Below are 17,714 nucleotides of genomic sequence, written 5' to 3'. Positions count from 1 at the left end.
CAACAAAGATGAATGGACACAAGGTTTCAGTTATATCACCTACCAGATGAAGTTCAAAGAAACGTCATTATAAACAAGACGTAATCATTCCAGTATAAACAATCGCGATAATAGATCTTCTCGTTGATTTTCTCTCGCAAAAGAATGATATTATAAGAAGATCTAAAAGAAAAAGAAAAAAGAGAGGAAGCTGAGGAAAGAAGAGGAAGACGATAGAGAAAGTGTAACCGATCTGAGGGAGCTCGAAATTGAAAGTAATTTCCTCTTCTCCATCTTACTCTATCTCTTTGCTCTTTAACCACGGCTCCCTCTTCCTCCTTTCCACAAGAGACTCCAACGATGATTCTTTCTCGCTGCTGGAAGATTCAGGTCAAGTTCACTGTCTGCTCGACAACGACTCTATCTCCTTCTCTCACTCACATTTCACTTTCTACCGTTCCTTCCTTCTTTCTCTTTCTTTCTCACGCACATGGCACTTATGCAAGAGATATTACACCATTCGAGCAATTTCACCGTCTTGTCGTGACTGTGACCGTCGAAGGAGACTGTCTTTCTCGAACAACGATATTATGTCAGTGTCAGTGGTAACGATCTCTCTCGAGCGAGGAGAAACGTGGGTAGATATGGAAGCTCGAGAGTTACGAATCGAGACGAGTTCGGTTCGCTGAACCGAATTCCCCTTCTATTCTGATGAGCAAGACTGCCTAGAAACGACGTTACTACGGATCTCTTCTTTGTTTATTCATTCTCTACGGTTTTTAGATTTTATTACAGCTGTCAGTTAAAGCAAAGAGCGTGCTTACATTTTTGATTATTATCAACATTATTAATCCGCGCTTATAAATATTTCATTATATCTTTATCTTAAGTACGAAAGTTCTAAGAATAAAATTTTCTTCTGGTGCAAAAAAAATCTTGCAGTTTTTATCTGTCTTCAACATTAGCTTTAAAAATTTAATTCAGATGTATTTTATTGTAAAAAAAAAGAAAAAGAAAAAAATGAGTTCTGGAATTATTTTTTTGAACAGAGAAAACTCAGACTTGCGATGGATGATAAATGTTTTCGATCCAAGAATTTCGAGTCCAGATATTTTGAAATTAACAGCTTTTGGATGATACGACATCAAGTAATCACGCTTAGTCTCGAAAATGTGTTTGTTTTATTCGAGTATCATTTGAATCGCAAAGTGCTTCGATTATCTTCTAGATTGATGTACTTCTTTTGATGTTTGTATACATACAATAAAAAGAAAAAGTGAAAGAGTTCGAAGGACGTGGCAAATTGAACGAAGGGCAGAATGAACAGTTAATCAAATAAGGGGCCGGTCCGTTACTAGTATAATCTCGGCATGATTAAAATTCTTATTGATTGAACGTCATATTTTCAATCATGCTAAGTAACAATATGAAAAAAGAAAATGTCGAGATTTTAAATATATAAGTCTTTAACCGACCGTAAGCATTCCTAATGGTTTGGTACAATGAAATCAAATTAAATGATTTAATTAATAATCCTAAAGTAATGTATAAATGTAAAAATAAACTTGTATGACGATGTGGTATTGTATTTTTCTAAGAAACGGAAAATTATGAAATTTACGGAAAATATGTGAAATATCAAAAGAAAGAGAGAAAAAAATGAGATCTATAAATAATTAAGGAAAAATCTGTTTTATCGAATCGATCTTCTGAGAACGTTCAAAAGTTGCGTGTAATTTTGAATGTTCATTCTCTCGGCCGTTCCCAAATAAACCGGCTGATAGTGAGTGAGCAAGCTGAATTTCCAATAGCATTGACCAATCCTTACGGTTTACGCTCGGGAACAAATTCCCGAATAAACCTTAACACAATTTCAAACCGTCCTTCTTGGAATCTATGCGATTTCAACGAACATTGTCGTAATCGGTATGGATGAGATTATTAGACGAGATACGTGTGATAAATGTTCATGAGCGGGACGTTGGTATGTATGCAAATAGAATAATGATGTACCTACAAAAAATTTGAGAAAAAATATATTAAATTTTTCCTCGTTAACACGCGATTGAAGACAAGGAAGAACTTGTATGTACGTCGATGACATCCTTCGGATCTTTCAAAACGGGAAAGATCGGCTCTTCAACATTATGGAGATAATACATACGAGAGAGGCAGAGGGAAGAGCCTTGATCTCGTTCGCTTTACCCATTCAACGGAGGGTCCCTCTTTGTCATGGGTAGAACACGAGTCGCTAATTATGAAAAGCAACGTGGAACACTTATAGAAAAATGCTACTCGAGTGAGTTTACACGAGCCACTCGGAAGCACGTGTGTAAACGTGCAGGGACACGCTCGTAGAAAGGAGCGGAACGCGCGATTAACGCGCCGCCGCCATCCGCGAGCGCTTGAAATTCCATGGGCGCTGGGTGATATTGCCGAGGACAGCAGTGCGTCTTTAAAAATCAACGCTACCTCAGAGGAGCGCTTCGCACATGACGGGTCACGAAGTGCGAATGAGAGTCCGGCGCAGACTCCCGCGTTTCGTGAGAACGCGCATGCGCGGAAACAGAAGTTAGCCCTTGGCGCCGTTCCTCTATATCACGATATTTGCAAGATGATTTTCTTCTTTTTCTTTTTCTTTCTCATTTTTTTTCCTTCTATCCTTCTGATTTTACAACAATCAAATTGAAACTTCTACGATTTACGATTTACATAATATACACCAATCCAATATTCAACGATATATTCAAATATACACGAAGAGAAGCGAAAAGAGGAAATGAGAAGATAAATAGCCAAAATCGATGAAGATCAGTTTATGAACCTTGTTACAAACATTCGCAAAGACGGGAATGGAATGGCAAGAGAATTGCTCGAGTATCGGGACATCTTCTCCTTTTCTCATGCAACTGCCACCGTTGTGTGTGCGTGCGGAGCACGTAGAAAGAGAGCGAGAGGCCATTATACCTCGGTGCTGGAGTAGGAGAGAGGCGAATAAACGCTGGAAATGGAGGAGAAGGAGGATGAGTAGGAGGAGGAGGAAGAGGTGGCAGATGGGACAGAAGGGGAGGGAAGAAGTGGCGGAGGATGCTCTCCTGTATCCGGCGAGTACAGCAAGCATCGTTCCTGCTCCCCCGCCAATCCGGGTATGCGACGTGGGGCGGCTTTGAAGGTAGGGGCCGCACGATTCTCGACGGCGGCGACGACTGCGGCGGCGGTGGCGGCTGCGGCGGTGGCGGCATGGCTGCCAAGGTATTTAAGGTACCGTGAACCGGCGGCGCACGAGTAGTTCACTTCTGTTCGGTGCGGTGTCGCGGTGATTTTGAGGAGACAGAATAAAGAGAGAGAGAGAGAGAGAGAGAGAGTGTGTGTGTGTGTATGAAAGAGAGAGAGAGAGGAAGAGGGAGGGAGAGAGAGAGAAAGATAGAGAGTGTGAGAGAGAGAGAGAGAGAGAGAGAGAGAGAGAGAGAGAGAAAGAGTAGCAGTGAGTAGGCCTTCTGTCTCGTACCAATTTGCCGAAGGGTGCGAGTGAGTTTCGGTCGGCCCCTTGAAACAACAATCACTCACCGTCGTTCGTGCCACTTTATATACTTAGTCGTTTCTTTCTTATTTAAAGAAAAGAAAGAGAGAAGTAAGAAATAGGGTAAGCCGGTCGCCAATACACGCAAAAGTATTCGAGTCTTCGCGCGAAATTTCAAGATATCGTGCCTCGTGTGAGAGGAGAAGACGTAGCACCTTCGAATGATTGCCGCATCTCGTAAGAATCTCCTTCGAAGAATTTCGACGACCGTCCTCGATAGGTAAGTCCGCAATAACGTGGAAAATAATTAGTGAAAGTTTCGATAAACAGAGAATGCAAAAGTGAGCACGCGTCGATCACCGGCGATGAGTTGCGTCTTATCGTATTGGTGACAGCGAGTGATCAAGATCAGTGATCGTTTATATTCGTCGTCGTCTAGTTCTTTCTTGTCCTCTTCGTGGACTTTCTTACGGATTGGATTTCCCATGTGCGTTGAGACACCTCTGGGGCGCTGCAATGATCTTAGCGGAGATGTGCGAGAGTTCCTTTCGTGAAAGCCACAAGTGAGGCACGACGAAATTCAATGCACCTCGGTTGTGTGAATACTAACTTGAAGGAAGACGCTCGATCAAGGTAGAAAGTGAATCATTGCGTATCGCGAAAATTACGAAACTCGAATGCCGTATATACGCGACACTTTTTATTTGAAAATCTTTTTCACCGAACTCGCAAACGAGATTCACCGTAATAGAGTCGAGTTCCAAGAATGTACGAGTTGCGGATTCCCCTGGGAACTCGTGAGTCTTTTTTAACTTGATAACACGGAATTGAATTGGTCTGATTCAAATAACCCAATATCTAAATGATTCAAACCGGTGTATAATATGTATACCTATCGAATTGTAGTTCGTGAAGGATAGTTGGACGTGCACGAACGCTTCTTACAATTAGAAAACAGAGTCTGAATATCGAGGCGAATACCATCAGCGCGTGAATACCAAACGTCTCCTTCCTCTCACAAGGGATAGGCTTGGAAGACCATAAAAATTTGACGATCGTCATTTTTCAACGACATTTATTCCTTGACTACATTTCCAATGTCGTCCATGATATGTTCATTTTTTCTTCTGCTTTATTTTTCTTTTTTTTTTTGACAAATAGATTAGATCAAACTAGGAAGAAAGAAAATTTCAATTTTATTCGTTTTCGAAATTTATTTTATCGAAATTTATTCGGCTCGATCTTAAAGTCTATCGGCTTGTTCGCGTGACGACCTTCGACAAGAATTTCAAACAGGGATCCCATTCTAGCATAATGAGTTAAGAAAATTTCAGGGATCAACATAATAGATCCTCTCCGCTGCCAAGCGACGTGGTAACAGAAACGAAAAATGTAAACTAGGAGAATCTATGGGTTCCTACAGATCCCTTTGTATCCGTCGGCCTCGACTTCTTTAACTTCTCTTCCGACGATGATGGAGAGAAACGCGCGTGAATAAAAAGAATTCCTGCGGTGGATCGAATTCTCTTAATACCATGAGTACGACGACGACGACGGCGACGACGACGACGACGAATAGAATTAAGCCAATGTATACGATGCATCGTAAAATTTTGCATGATATCTCGTCTTGTATTTATTTATGTATATTATATGACTCAACAAAAATAAGATAAGTAAAATTTCGAATAGATTAGTGATCTAAACAATTTACTCGACTTGAAAAACAATAGAAGTCAATAAGAGGAGTGAGAAAAACATATTCAACACATAAAACAACTTCTATTATATTGATTTACTGGCTAATGATCTTTCATTTTTCTACGCAAAATTCTTCCTTTTTTATAATCTATAAAAATTGATCTGATAAATAATCTATTCTATCGAAGAAAAAACACTGATTTATATGATCTCAGTCTCTCATGTTTGAATCGATCTATCGAAAAACAAAATCTGTAATAATCTATTCTCGATTCACTTGTCTTTACAAGACTTTCTCTATTCTCATTAGGATCCATCATAATTAAATTCTTTTTTAATTAACGTCCTTTTATTCGTAAATTTGTATAAAATAATTTGTTCTAAAATATTTTCATATTTCAACTTAAAATAGTAAATTCTTATATTTATCGCTTATAACATAAATAGATAATTAATAGTGATCATTATATAATAGAGTCTATGAAAGTAAAAACGATGAAAAATTCAAAACGTTCGTGAAACTCGTTGACGATAGATCTACGTTAAGAACGCAAAGTACATCTAAGGCAGAATGTTTCTTACGTGATCAATGACTAATAACTAATTATCAAACGCTAATTACCGAGACCGCCTTTTGCCCGTATCGTGGATGGGTAGCGCGCAATTCCGGTTCTACTGCTCGTTAGGTGCAGCGATGAAAATAAAATGAAGTAATGGGGTGTAAGTAAGAAGCGATTATGCTCACGCGATCCGAGAGGGGCAATAACCGTAGCAAATCGAGGCCTAACGTGGTCCTTCTGAAGATCGAGAGAGAGATCTTGATCGTGCTCGAGTGAAAGGAAAAATAAAATTGGTCTCATTTATATTGAAAGTAAAAATCCTTAAAAAATAAAATTACCAAGAGCTATCGATCGATCTTCAACGCATACTTTTTCACTCTCAATTTTTTCTTTATTTCAGCGCATCTATTCTTTCGTAAATTTTTATAATATTTATCGACAGGCAGATTAACGAAGTGAAATTACTTTTAAACTATAATACCTTGCGTAAGGAAAGCATAGATATTTTACGAAGTTATGGATAAGTCAATCTTCGCTTGAGTAAACGTTTCAATCATGTAGAATGTACATATAGATGAAAGTGAGTGACCAAGTAAGTGTGCTCCCACAGCCATACCGAATACTAAAAGCCATGAAGAGCGAGAGAAAGAAAAAAAGAGGAAGAGAGAGAGATAATGCTGACACTTGTCCACTCGTCGTCTTCAAAAAAGACGCTCGTGCATGGGAAGAAAGGACGATGCTGCGATCGTTTGAGGCTGATGGACGGTCGGCCGATCACGTAATTCTCAAAGCAATCGAACTGTTCGATGTCTATCGAGGCATTCGACCTATCGATCGTCGTCATTGCCCATCGTAAAACATCGGACATTTTTTTTAAAAGGATCGAGAATTCAATGTCGTTAGTCATCGAAAAACGTTGAGTTCATTGGTTTCATTCAACGATCCATAAAACCTACATTTTTCTAAGCTTTGATGTCTCTTTTTCTCTTTCATCTTTATCATTCTAAAATATCAGAATTGTATTCGTCAAAATATACTATGCCTTTCCTTTATCTTCTCTCGAAATATCTCGATTTACGAAAATTGGTACATCGCTCTCACGAAATCACGAACGTGCTTCGTGGCGATTATTGCAGAATTTGGATACGCTCCGGAATTACGAGACGTGAATACAAATGAACCGGTCGCGTCCCCACGATGAAATTTCTTTGACGAAACGGACGTTGACCCGAGACGAGATATACGAGTAAAAAAGATAGAGATAGGGACATAGCGACTAGTAAAAACGTTCTTTTTTTTTTTAACGTGAGAAAGAAAGCTCCGTGGACTCGCGTGAATCTATTAATAAGAAATTAGTGAATTACCGTTACGTCGTTAGATAGTGTAAAACTTTAGATGTCACTAAAAATTGAATTTTTATTTCAAGGGAGTTCGAAATAGGATAAAGATGTGAATAAGGTAAAAAGATGTTCAAACATTTCTATTAAAAATTAAAGAATTTTCTAGCCGCGACATCTTTCTATTTCTGACATTGTAACTGAATTCTTTTTCGTATTAGAATTACACACGGTGGATCATGATCAATGATCCAACAACTTACACAATAAATGTAACTCGCTTAAATGACATTTGTTTTACTCTTCGCTCGTGAATCTTTTTTAACATATTATAAATAATAATTGAAATATTTCACATTTTTCGTGATTATCAAATTTTCGCGTTGTAGTAAATTATAATAGATGGTACGTTAGATAGTTTTTTATCGAAACGTTTCAAAAAGAATGTAGATATAAAAGAGGTAGATATAAATGCATCGTAAGTAAATCGAAAAGTGATTCTTTCGTTCATGTTAATTACTTCGTATTATATCAGGCGACATAGTCGACGAAAAACAATTCCATACGAAAAGAATCCATTCGCTCATGGTACTCTTATTCTTCTGGAAGGTGCGTTACCATTCGTATTCCTCGCGTGCTTGCCCGTGCATCTATGTCGAATGCAGTTTATGAGCTCTTCGCCCAGTAACCGGTCATGTACTTGATAAAAATCGGCTACTCGCTTTGAAGGGATTGGAGGGAATTTCAATGCGCGTATGATTCCGTACGTTTGTTTGCCACGCTGCCAGCTTGAGATCCCTTGCACGTAACTGTACGAGCTCACGCTGAATGCTTTTAAAAACATTAATAAACTCCTACAGTCGGTTCATTTCTTTGATCTGTCACGGCGATCCATTTCACGAGTACAAGGTTATCGATTTCGATGATTCTCGAAAATGTATCTTTGTTTTTACGTTTTTACGCGTATGTACATATATAAGATTCTATAAATGGACCTGACTTTGCTTACCGAACTTACTGAATTCGGTCAACCGGTCAACGAATGATTTAAAACGTTTTAGGGGCAGTCTTGTTTTCGTCTAAACATAAAGAAATGTAGTCTAGTGGGTCTAGTAAACCTGCTCTATTAGCCTACTTCCGGTAATAACAAAATACATATTTCAAGTGGTTTCGCCAGAAACCAGAGAGAGAGAGAGAGAGAGAGAGAGAGAGAGAGAGAGAGAGAGAGAGAATAGTTATTAACGACCGGTGACACAGGTTATCCTACACCATTTCTCTTCTCTCTTTCTCTACACACTTTCTCATCTTTCCGAGTCTTTCAACGAAACACAAAAAAATGCACAATGTATAATATATATATATATATATATATATATATATATATATATATATATATATATATGCATATCGTCCGAACGGATTCCGCGTAATCAAGCGAAGAATCACGCTTAATTACTGCATGGTCGTTCCACGGTACGGAAAGACACGGATATAGTCGATAAAATCGTGAGTGTAGAGTAGCCGAGCGTAACACAAAGTCGAATCACCTTCGGTATACGCAGCCGCAAAATTTCTATTTTTCTTGAAGAATTGCGCGAGGAGTCCAAGCGAAGGCTTCAATTACGTTTTTGTTTTTTTACTATTCTAGCTTTAGCTAGCCAGCAAGCTGTAGATATTCCATATTTGGTGGATTCGCGAAGAAAGACGTCTTGTTATAGTTGTTAATGAAAGGGAACGAGTTGGTAGGGGGATTTCGTATGGTATGCGTAGCAAACTTCTGGGAAAGCAAGTACCGTAAGCCGAAGCCACGAAAGAAGGTGGAATTGAGTACGATTGCGCGTACACATTACGAAGAAGTGGAGAAGAGCAATAAAGAGCGCTCGGAGTTGATGCGAAAATGCTTTCGTACGGTATTCGAGTTCGTGAACTAAACACTGGCAGAGGTCGATGTTTCTTTTTTCTTCCTTCGACATTTTTTTTTTTTGTTATTTTGATTTTGAACGATCGCGCAATAATCTGACGTCATATCATTTAGTCGCGAACTATTTTTATGACATCATATCGCTGAATACAAATATCTTTAAATGAGAGAGGACCAGTTCTAATTTGATCGAAATGTACATATATCGAATCGATCAATTCTGGCCGCTTATCTTAGTGGCCTTTGAAAAATAGCATCCGGTATATGAGGTAAGAATATTCTTTCTATCGAACCTTTCGACGAAATCCTCGCCACAGAAAGACGCATCGAATTAGATGTTCCAAGCTACCGAATATCATCAACGATCAGTTCTCTTCGAAGAGTCGACTCTGTGTACAGAATAACAATCTCAAAATGTTTTTCACAAGTGTGAGATAAGACTCATAAGAAGAAAATGATTAGATTGGTTAATCAATTTTTCTTTATTTTCGTTCGCTCAAAATAACAAAAACCTTCTCATGTTCTTACTTAAACGTTCCTTTTATGCTTAGAATGTAAAAAAAAACGATAATAGGAAACTGAATTCACAACATAGAAACAATTGTATTGTATCGAGGAAGATTCACATGGCATTAGTAACCGACACAAACACTTTCTCTCTCTTTCTCTTTCTCTCTCTCTCTCTCTCTCTCTCTCTCACTCTCGTTCTCTCTCTCTCTCCTTCTCGATCGATCGATCGATCATATCGTAGGTCATACGATATAGTACGATATAACGTTCAATTTTTTATTTAACAAAATCATTGTCAGGATATATTTTCCAATGCAATCCTTATAGTTTTCAATCACATTCCTTTCACGAGATAAAGCATATCGCAAAGAGGTGTTAACGACGGAATAATAGATTATTCAAAACGAGTATATATAGAAGTATATACCTTGTGTACTATACAGTACATACATAAATGTTTCGCATTATTATTAGAAAATAGATCAAACATATATCAGGTGACCAAGAGTCTTTAAGAGATAGATAGATAGATAGATAGAGAGAGAGAGAGAGAGAGAGAGAAAGAGAAAAAGAGATAAACTTTGTTTTGATCGCGAATTAATTTCCATCGATAATTGAGTTGTTACAACAATAAATTTTCTAGCCTCAGTCATATAACAACATTTTTGTATTATCCTTCATTAGATTATACGAGTAATAATTAGCACGACAGGTTGACGTCATATCTTTGGCATTACTTTCCTTCTCTTAAACCTCTTAATTTCTCTTCAGAGAGAAAAAAGAACGAATGTTTGTTATATCAGAGCCAAGTTTCAAATATGTTAAATGTGTTAAGTTTAAAGTTAAAAAAAATAAAAACATATTCGATAAAATAACATTTTATGCAAAAAATATAAACAAAGAGCAAAAATCAAACAAGTTTCAAAATGAGATCAGATTCATCCATCCGTCTCGTTATTATTACCATCTTCAAAAAAAAAAAAAAGAAATAATTAAGAAAAGTGAAGCAGAGCAACGATAGATGATACGAGCGAGAATGATCAAAGAAAACTGTCTGAAGGATTCAAAGCTCACCGATATACCCTTCTACTGTCTTGACTTCCTACAATTGTTCTTCCCGATTTTCGCACAATTATGCGGATACGGAGGGAACTGAAGAGGAGAAATAAAAAAATCTCGTGGCAATGGAAGATAATCGAGAATTATGTAAGAGAATAGTAGACTTCGGCATTCACTATTTTCCATTTATTACTCAGATGGGATATTATCTTATTTCCTTTGCTATCCTCAAAAAGATATATGCCTAACTACTTAGATATCTACAACATTTTTATTCACGGCCTTACAAATTCCTGAAATTTTCCAAAAGAAAATGATTTGTTCTCATTAAGATATTCGTACTAAGAGACCTTGATTAGGTAGCATAATGATTCGAAAAAGCATACAAACTCGATCCACGAACACATCGGTAGATTCGAAAATTCTTCCTAGTCGTCGTCGTTGTCGTTATACTGTGATAATGGAGCAGGCAGAGGTAGTAGATACGACCATTCGTCTTGGACTCGAGGAGGGATGATCTCTCTCGCCTTCTGCGCATCGAGCACAAGAGTAAAAGAAACTGTCGCTTAACGAGCGCGACGCTGAGCGTGATCGTTGATCGTCCGGCATTGGGTACATACGAAAAAGTCGCTCGACCGTGAAGAATGAACTCTCGGAAACATCGATGTTCTTCTCCCTCCACCCTCACCTTCTCGAGCCATGCTATCTTCCTCTTCCTCTTCCTCTTCCTTTCTCTCCCTCTCTGTCTTCCTCTACTATCCATTTATCCTCATGAGGTACGCCGAGAGCCATGATCGTCCTCGATCGCGCATGACGTCTATTCCGAGATTAATAACATCCTCCACCGCCACCAACGCCAAACACCGTTGCTTCTCACTCCCCACAGCCATCAACTTCGAGAACGTAACTGCAAGAGCAAAGAAAAAAGAATAAAAAAAAGTACAAGGAAGTAGAAAGGGTGGGAGAGGAAATATCAGTCCTGAAGACCATTTGATGAGGCTGGTAATAAGATAGTAACAAAATATGAATCCTTTTCATGACTGCTCCATTTCGAGTTACTGTCATCGACAAACTCTCTACTTTATTTTCTGTATTCTTTTATACTTATTTCAACATTTCCCTTTACCTCCTTTTATTTCCTCTTTCTTATTTTCGGTTGACGCTGCTTCGAACTTTTGACAAATATCTTCGGAATTATTGTAAAATAACAGCAAATATGATCGAAAGTTTTCATCGAGAAGCTTTCCCCTCTCTCTTTCTCTTTTTCTTACTCGTTCTCTCTCTCTTTTTTTCTTTGTCTTTCTTTCTGAAATTTTTATTACCAAGATCAGCGAGTGTTCCTCCTTCCTGATAACGGAAACAGGATCTAAGGAAAGAAACAATCTTAGCAAAGCTAAGCAAAGAGATACATGGAATGAAGATTGCTCCTTCCTTTCTTGTTTCTTTCGATCACGCGATGACCTCGATCAAGATACGATAGAGAAAAAGGAGACTAAAATAAATAAAAAAAGAAAAGAAAAAGAGAATCGTTCATGGAGTTCTCGAACAAAAAGAGACATCGTCGCACGGACAGCGCTTCGTCGGAGGGTTAACGACGTCTCGTGACGTGGGTGTTCGCGCGAGCGATTAACATCGTTTCAAGGCTGACAGCGCTTAAACGTCGTCGGCAGGTCTTGTCGTGGAGAATAGAACAAACCTGCGCCTTCGAGTCAGAAGTCGGTCGAGAGATTGTATCTCTCGTCTTACACGAAGAGGGTAGTAGGAGTAGCGCTCTCTTTCTCTCTCTCTCTCTCTCTCTCTCTCTCTCTCTCTCTCTCTCTTTCATTTTACTCTGGGTGGTAGAAGTCCTCTTCGAAGTCGCAAACTCTGTCGCATCCGGTTCGCCATTCCGAAGCCGATGGCTTGTATCTCTTCGCGACCAGAAGCAACTCGATCGTATTCGATACTGTTCTTCTTTCTTCGTCGTCGTAGTAAAAGGTAGACGACGAGAACGAGGCACCTCTTTTCTCGATGTGCTATTTATAGGGATACGCGAGGGTGGCCTGGCACCTGGCTCACCACCAGAACAATTTCTAGTCGTCGTTGTGTGGCTACGGCACGATCGAACCCGTTCTACTCTATTTACTCTTTATTATTCCTCGCCGACATGTTAACAACGTCCTCACCATCTCTTTCTCTCTCTCTCTCTCTCTCTCTCTTTCTCTCTCTTTTTATCTCCTGCTTCGTCGCCAGGCAGATCGAAACATCGCAGAATTATTATTCGGCTCTACCAATCCAGAGCCGGATGTATGACGGAACGAAGGGGACCGAGGCAGACTCCGTGGTTCGAGCATTTTATTATGCGATGCGGATGCTACCACTGAATTTCTCTCTCTCTCTCCCTCTCCCTCTCTCTCTCTTTCTCTCTCTCTCTCTCTCTCTCTCTCTCTCTCTCTCTCTCTCTCTCCCTCTCCCGGATGACTGATTTTGGTGGATGCCTATTCTTGTGATTGGCTAGTTCGTTTCAATTTTAATCGCTTGTTCCTCGTAATACTAGGAATTCAATTATCTTGTCCCTACATATATTATAGTCGTTAAAGTAATATAGTTATCGTCGTAGGTTGGCGTTTAAAGCAACTGCCCAGTATCATCCTAAATACGCCAACTTATTGAACATAAACAGACATCTATAATATTTATCTACGACATGGTATCCCATTATGGTATTCCATGGTAATACCATTTTGTGACATCAAATGAATCGATATTTTTCAAGTGAAACTGGAAAAATCAGTGAATACCCTTCTCGAGTAGGCAAGATACCGTAAGGCTCGTGGAGAAGTACTGAATTCGAATCTCGTATTTAATTCCGTGGAATCACGTTTACGTTCATCGTAGCTACTTCTCAGGAGCTCAGACTCTTCCAACTATCAGTCTTATCCTTCCTTATACTGGTTTCCTAGTCGAGATGTCGCGTTGATCTGAAAACCTTGCGTAAAAAGAGCATCATGACTCTGTAAGGAATTGAACCGCATTACTTCGGTAGAGGTCGATACAGGTGCACATCCCTTCTTCTCGGGAGAGAACAAGATCCGCCGTTTCTTTAAACTCCGTACTAGTCTCTTGGTATACAATCATTAGGGTCTCCTCACCTCGACCTTACGAAGAATCGTGCGTGGAAAACGACATTGCGTTGCTTCGTCTCTCTCTCTCTCTCTCCCTCTTTCTCTTTCTCTCTCTCTCTCTCTCTCTCTCTCTCCCTCTTTCTCTTTCTCTCTCCCTCTTTCTCTTTCTCTCTCTCTCTCTCTGTCTCTCTCTCTCTGTCTTTTTCTCTGTCTCTCTCTCTATCTCTCTCTTCTCTCTCTCTTTCTCTCTACTCTATTCTATTCTACCCGTATCTATCGCTTCTACTTTTATATATCAGACGGATCTTAAAATAATTCTTTGCCAAGGTAGCCATTTTCCGAGAAGCCAATGTGTACTCGAAGAAAATAAAAGAATCTTACTAAACGTTTGGATGTAGCCTTTTCCCACGTAAAATCGAGAAAACCTTTCTTAGGACTCCAAGAAGCCCATGTTTGCACTCCACGATTCCTCGCTAAGTGGCTCACAAAGATGAGTCGAAGAAAGAGGACCCGTAGTAAGGATACGTATACGTCGAGGAGAATGTGAGTCGAAGAATAAAATGAGAAAGGAGAAGAGAGTAGCGAGCCGCCAAGGGATACCGCGCCCAAAGCAAACTTACTATTTCAGGTTTTCCGTGTAAACGTAGGGTAAATAACATTACTGCATGCACGCGCGTTCATGACGCACCACTAACTTCGAGACTTTCTCCGAGACGTGTAAACACACACCTTGAAAGGGAACGAAAGAAAACTTCCCTTTCGGCATGCGTATCTTTTCGATGACTTTCCTACTAAAAGATGAATGCCATCTTTCAATCATTAGCATTTTCTAATCACTCGAACTCTCGCACATATGTAAGTACGCTCCTCATATTAGAACATTATTAAATTATTTCATTAACTTATATATTCTTCGAAATCTTTATAAAAGAAACCACATCATACATACTCCGAACATTTCAACGTATTTTCAAACGGATTGTCCCAAACCGCACGATGATACTACCGATTCTTCCCTTCTAAAGGAAACGATTAACTGTACTCAACCGTACGATCGAATACTAAAGGAGTGAGAGAAAGAAATGAAGGCTATATATATCTGACGACCTCTTTCGTCACATTGTCGCCTGGTGTTGCAATATTATTAACATTTCGCACGATCAAATCGTGCGAAATCGCGCATAAGAATATACTTACATAAGTTCTGAAATCTGACTTATGACTTCTAGGGCAGATTCGATTTGTTAACCCTACTATCAGAGTTCTCGAGAGAGAGGTCAAAATAAAAAGTTATTAGTCAAAATAAAAGTCATCATAGATTCATGTTTGCTACAAATATACCTTAGAATCTCAAAAAAAGAAAACACGTTTTCTAAAGGAAGATGAGAAAAAGAAAGATGGTAAAAAGAAAGGTGAATTGTTAGTTCCTTCAATTATCTCTCGTTGTTACAGTCCTTGTCTTTATCGTCATACTTCTTGAAGTAAAAATACATCGATCTTTTTCTGTTGACTCACTCATTCATTATTACGCTTATGAATGAAAGGGCAACAAAAATTGAGCAAATATGCGACCGACAGTTTCTGTGTTCGATCTCAGCTATTGCTGCAAAGTTACTGCCAATACAACCTTCCTATTGCTATTTTTTATGCATCTTCCGTACTCGCGCGTATTTTATCAGTTTTCTCTTCTTCTTCTTCGACAGCTCCTTGTCTCTCCCTCTCTCTCTCTCTCTCTCTCTCTCTCTCTCTCTCTCTCTCTCTCTCTCTCATTAGCTCTACTCGGGGCGTTAAGAGTTTCTTATGCACCCTCTGTAATCTTTCATACTTACACACCATATGAACAATCGACATTCCGCTTTCACTGAATACTTATGTTTTCCTAGCTTCTGCACTTGCTGCTTCTTAGAGAAATCTCTTCTGGAGACATCTTCTTGTCAATTCATAAAGTCCATGATTTTTCTCATTCTTATATTTGAAAAATTAATCATTTAAATATTGAATTCCATTCATTAATGTTATATAATATTTTGACTATTTAAATAAATATACAAATGCAAAAAAATAATTAATATGATATAATAATACATATATGAAACCGAAACAATTTACCTTTTTTGTAATCAATTAATTTAATTAATTAATTAATAGTATGAAGAATGATAAAAACCTTAAATATGACTTAATACAAGAGCACGTCATGAACAAAAGATCATCAAATTTTTCCATCGAATAATTCCTCTAATTCACCTCATTTCAAACCAAAAATCTCAACTAAGAATAAATCTGTCCAATGGAAAAGTCACCTGTCACAGGCGAACTGGAGCGTCGCTGTAAAAGAACTCGTTAAAAGAAATAGTCGCGTTGCACTATGAATGGACACGTAATCTCTTGCTGAGGTACGTTTTCCTACGTAGATAAATACAAGTACGTTAAGATTACGAACACTCAATATAAAGGTATGTGGGCAGAAGGACAGTAGAAACGTGTCGGTAATATGCCGCTAATATGCTGCCGCCATCGCACGCATCGACGCTCGCTTACGAGTACTTTTAAAGGACGAAGAACGCTGATACCGCTACTTTGCATGATAATTAATCATTGGTCCCGGTATTGGAGTTGATGCTGCTGGTTGCTACTCCCTCTGTAACGGATAATTTTCTTCGCTCTTGCTCTCTCTCTCTCTCTTTCTCTCTCTTTTTCTTTCTTTCTCTCTCATTTTCTCTCTGTTTCTGCTTGGCGTTCATCCAACTCGTGGTGCACACAAAAGATCGATAAAACACTATGGAAAAGAGTTGCCTTTCTCCACGAGGATAATCGACAAATTTTACCTTTGATTATTTGAGAAAATGAGATGAAGAGATCATTTATTTTAATATTCATAACAATGCTAAATAAACCCAATTGGAATAGGTTTAATTAAAAAATTATATATATGCAAGATCATACACGTGAAATAGAAAAGAAGAAAAAAAAATTGTAACCACAAAGTACCGTAGATCCTGTTTATCGAGTTCTTATGCCAGCATAGGTACCTATTATAGCAAACAGACTGGTTTTCATTGTCGTTGATGGTATCATTTATTGTTTCTATATGCACTCCTCCGAGAACGAAGTATTTTTTCGCAGTTTCTCAACGATTAATCGAATAGAACAACAAAAACGATCGCCAGGTAGATATATGCAAGAATCCGAAAATGTTGGGAACCCAATGCTCCAGACGGTTCGGAAAGAGATCGGATCAGATAGAGTTGGGTTTGAAAGTATTTCGCGACTCGAGGATGTCGGGATTCTCAAGAATTTCGAAAATACATACAACTACCTTTAGATTAACTTTATTGAATTAAAAATAATATTTATATATTATTTTATATCGAAGTACGTAAAGAAAATTTATTTCACAAAAAAAGTTTGATATTATTATTGAAAACTATATATTAATAAAAGGAATATTGTTGAATACGCGTTCTAAACTAATTTCGATATGTAATTCGGGTTCTCGAGTGTCGAAATATAATACCTTCAGAAACCTGATCGGATACGAAAAAAATCCTTGACCCGATGCAACTCGTAATTTTCGGATTCTTGCACACATCTATTGCCAGGATGAATTACTTTTCGTTCGAAGTGCAACGATCGACGAATGACGTGTTCGAGTGATTTCATCGACATTCCGAATTCTGGCGTAACATAGAGAAAGAAAACAGAAAATACAAACATGAACATAAAATGAAGATTCAGGTTCTCGTGAAAGAAGGATCCGATCAGCTCTCTGATCTTTCGTGGCCCTTGATCAAGCGTATGTCCGCAAAAGAAAGAAAAGGAAAACAAAAGAGAAGAGGGTCATCTCCTAAAGAGAAGATGCGGATACAAGCTTCGCAAAAGAAAAAAAGAAAAAATTCTAATCAAGGACCTCTCGAACTTCATCGAAATTCTTCGAGAGCGGCTCCACTCTCCTTAAACCGTCGACCCTTCCGAGAAGCGTATCGATTCGTTCGAACATCCCGTCGACCATTATCGAGCGTG

The 17,714-nt window shown here is 38.6% G+C and overlaps 1 protein-coding gene across 1 annotated transcript in view; it reads left to right on the top strand.

Moving 5' to 3' along the window:
* Window positions 1-3,283: 3,283 nt before the first annotated feature.
* The window catches only part of LOC124422352 (titin-like), a 41,962-nt gene continuing 27,531 nt past the window's right edge, over window positions 3,284-17,714 (top strand). The window contains exon 1 of the mRNA XM_046958691.1: window positions 3,284-3,779. Coding sequence (XP_046814647.1) covers window positions 3,721-3,779 — 59 coding nt within the window. The 5' untranslated portion in view covers window positions 3,284-3,720. The remainder of the gene's footprint in view (window positions 3,780-17,714) is intronic.

Source organism: Vespa crabro, chromosome 2 (assembly GCF_910589235.1).
Source record: "Vespa crabro chromosome 2, iyVesCrab1.2, whole genome shotgun sequence".
Taxonomy (NCBI): domain Eukaryota; kingdom Metazoa; phylum Arthropoda; class Insecta; order Hymenoptera; family Vespidae; genus Vespa; species Vespa crabro.
The sequence above is the reverse complement of the archived record's forward strand: the minus strand, read 5'-3'. Positions and strand labels throughout refer to the sequence as shown.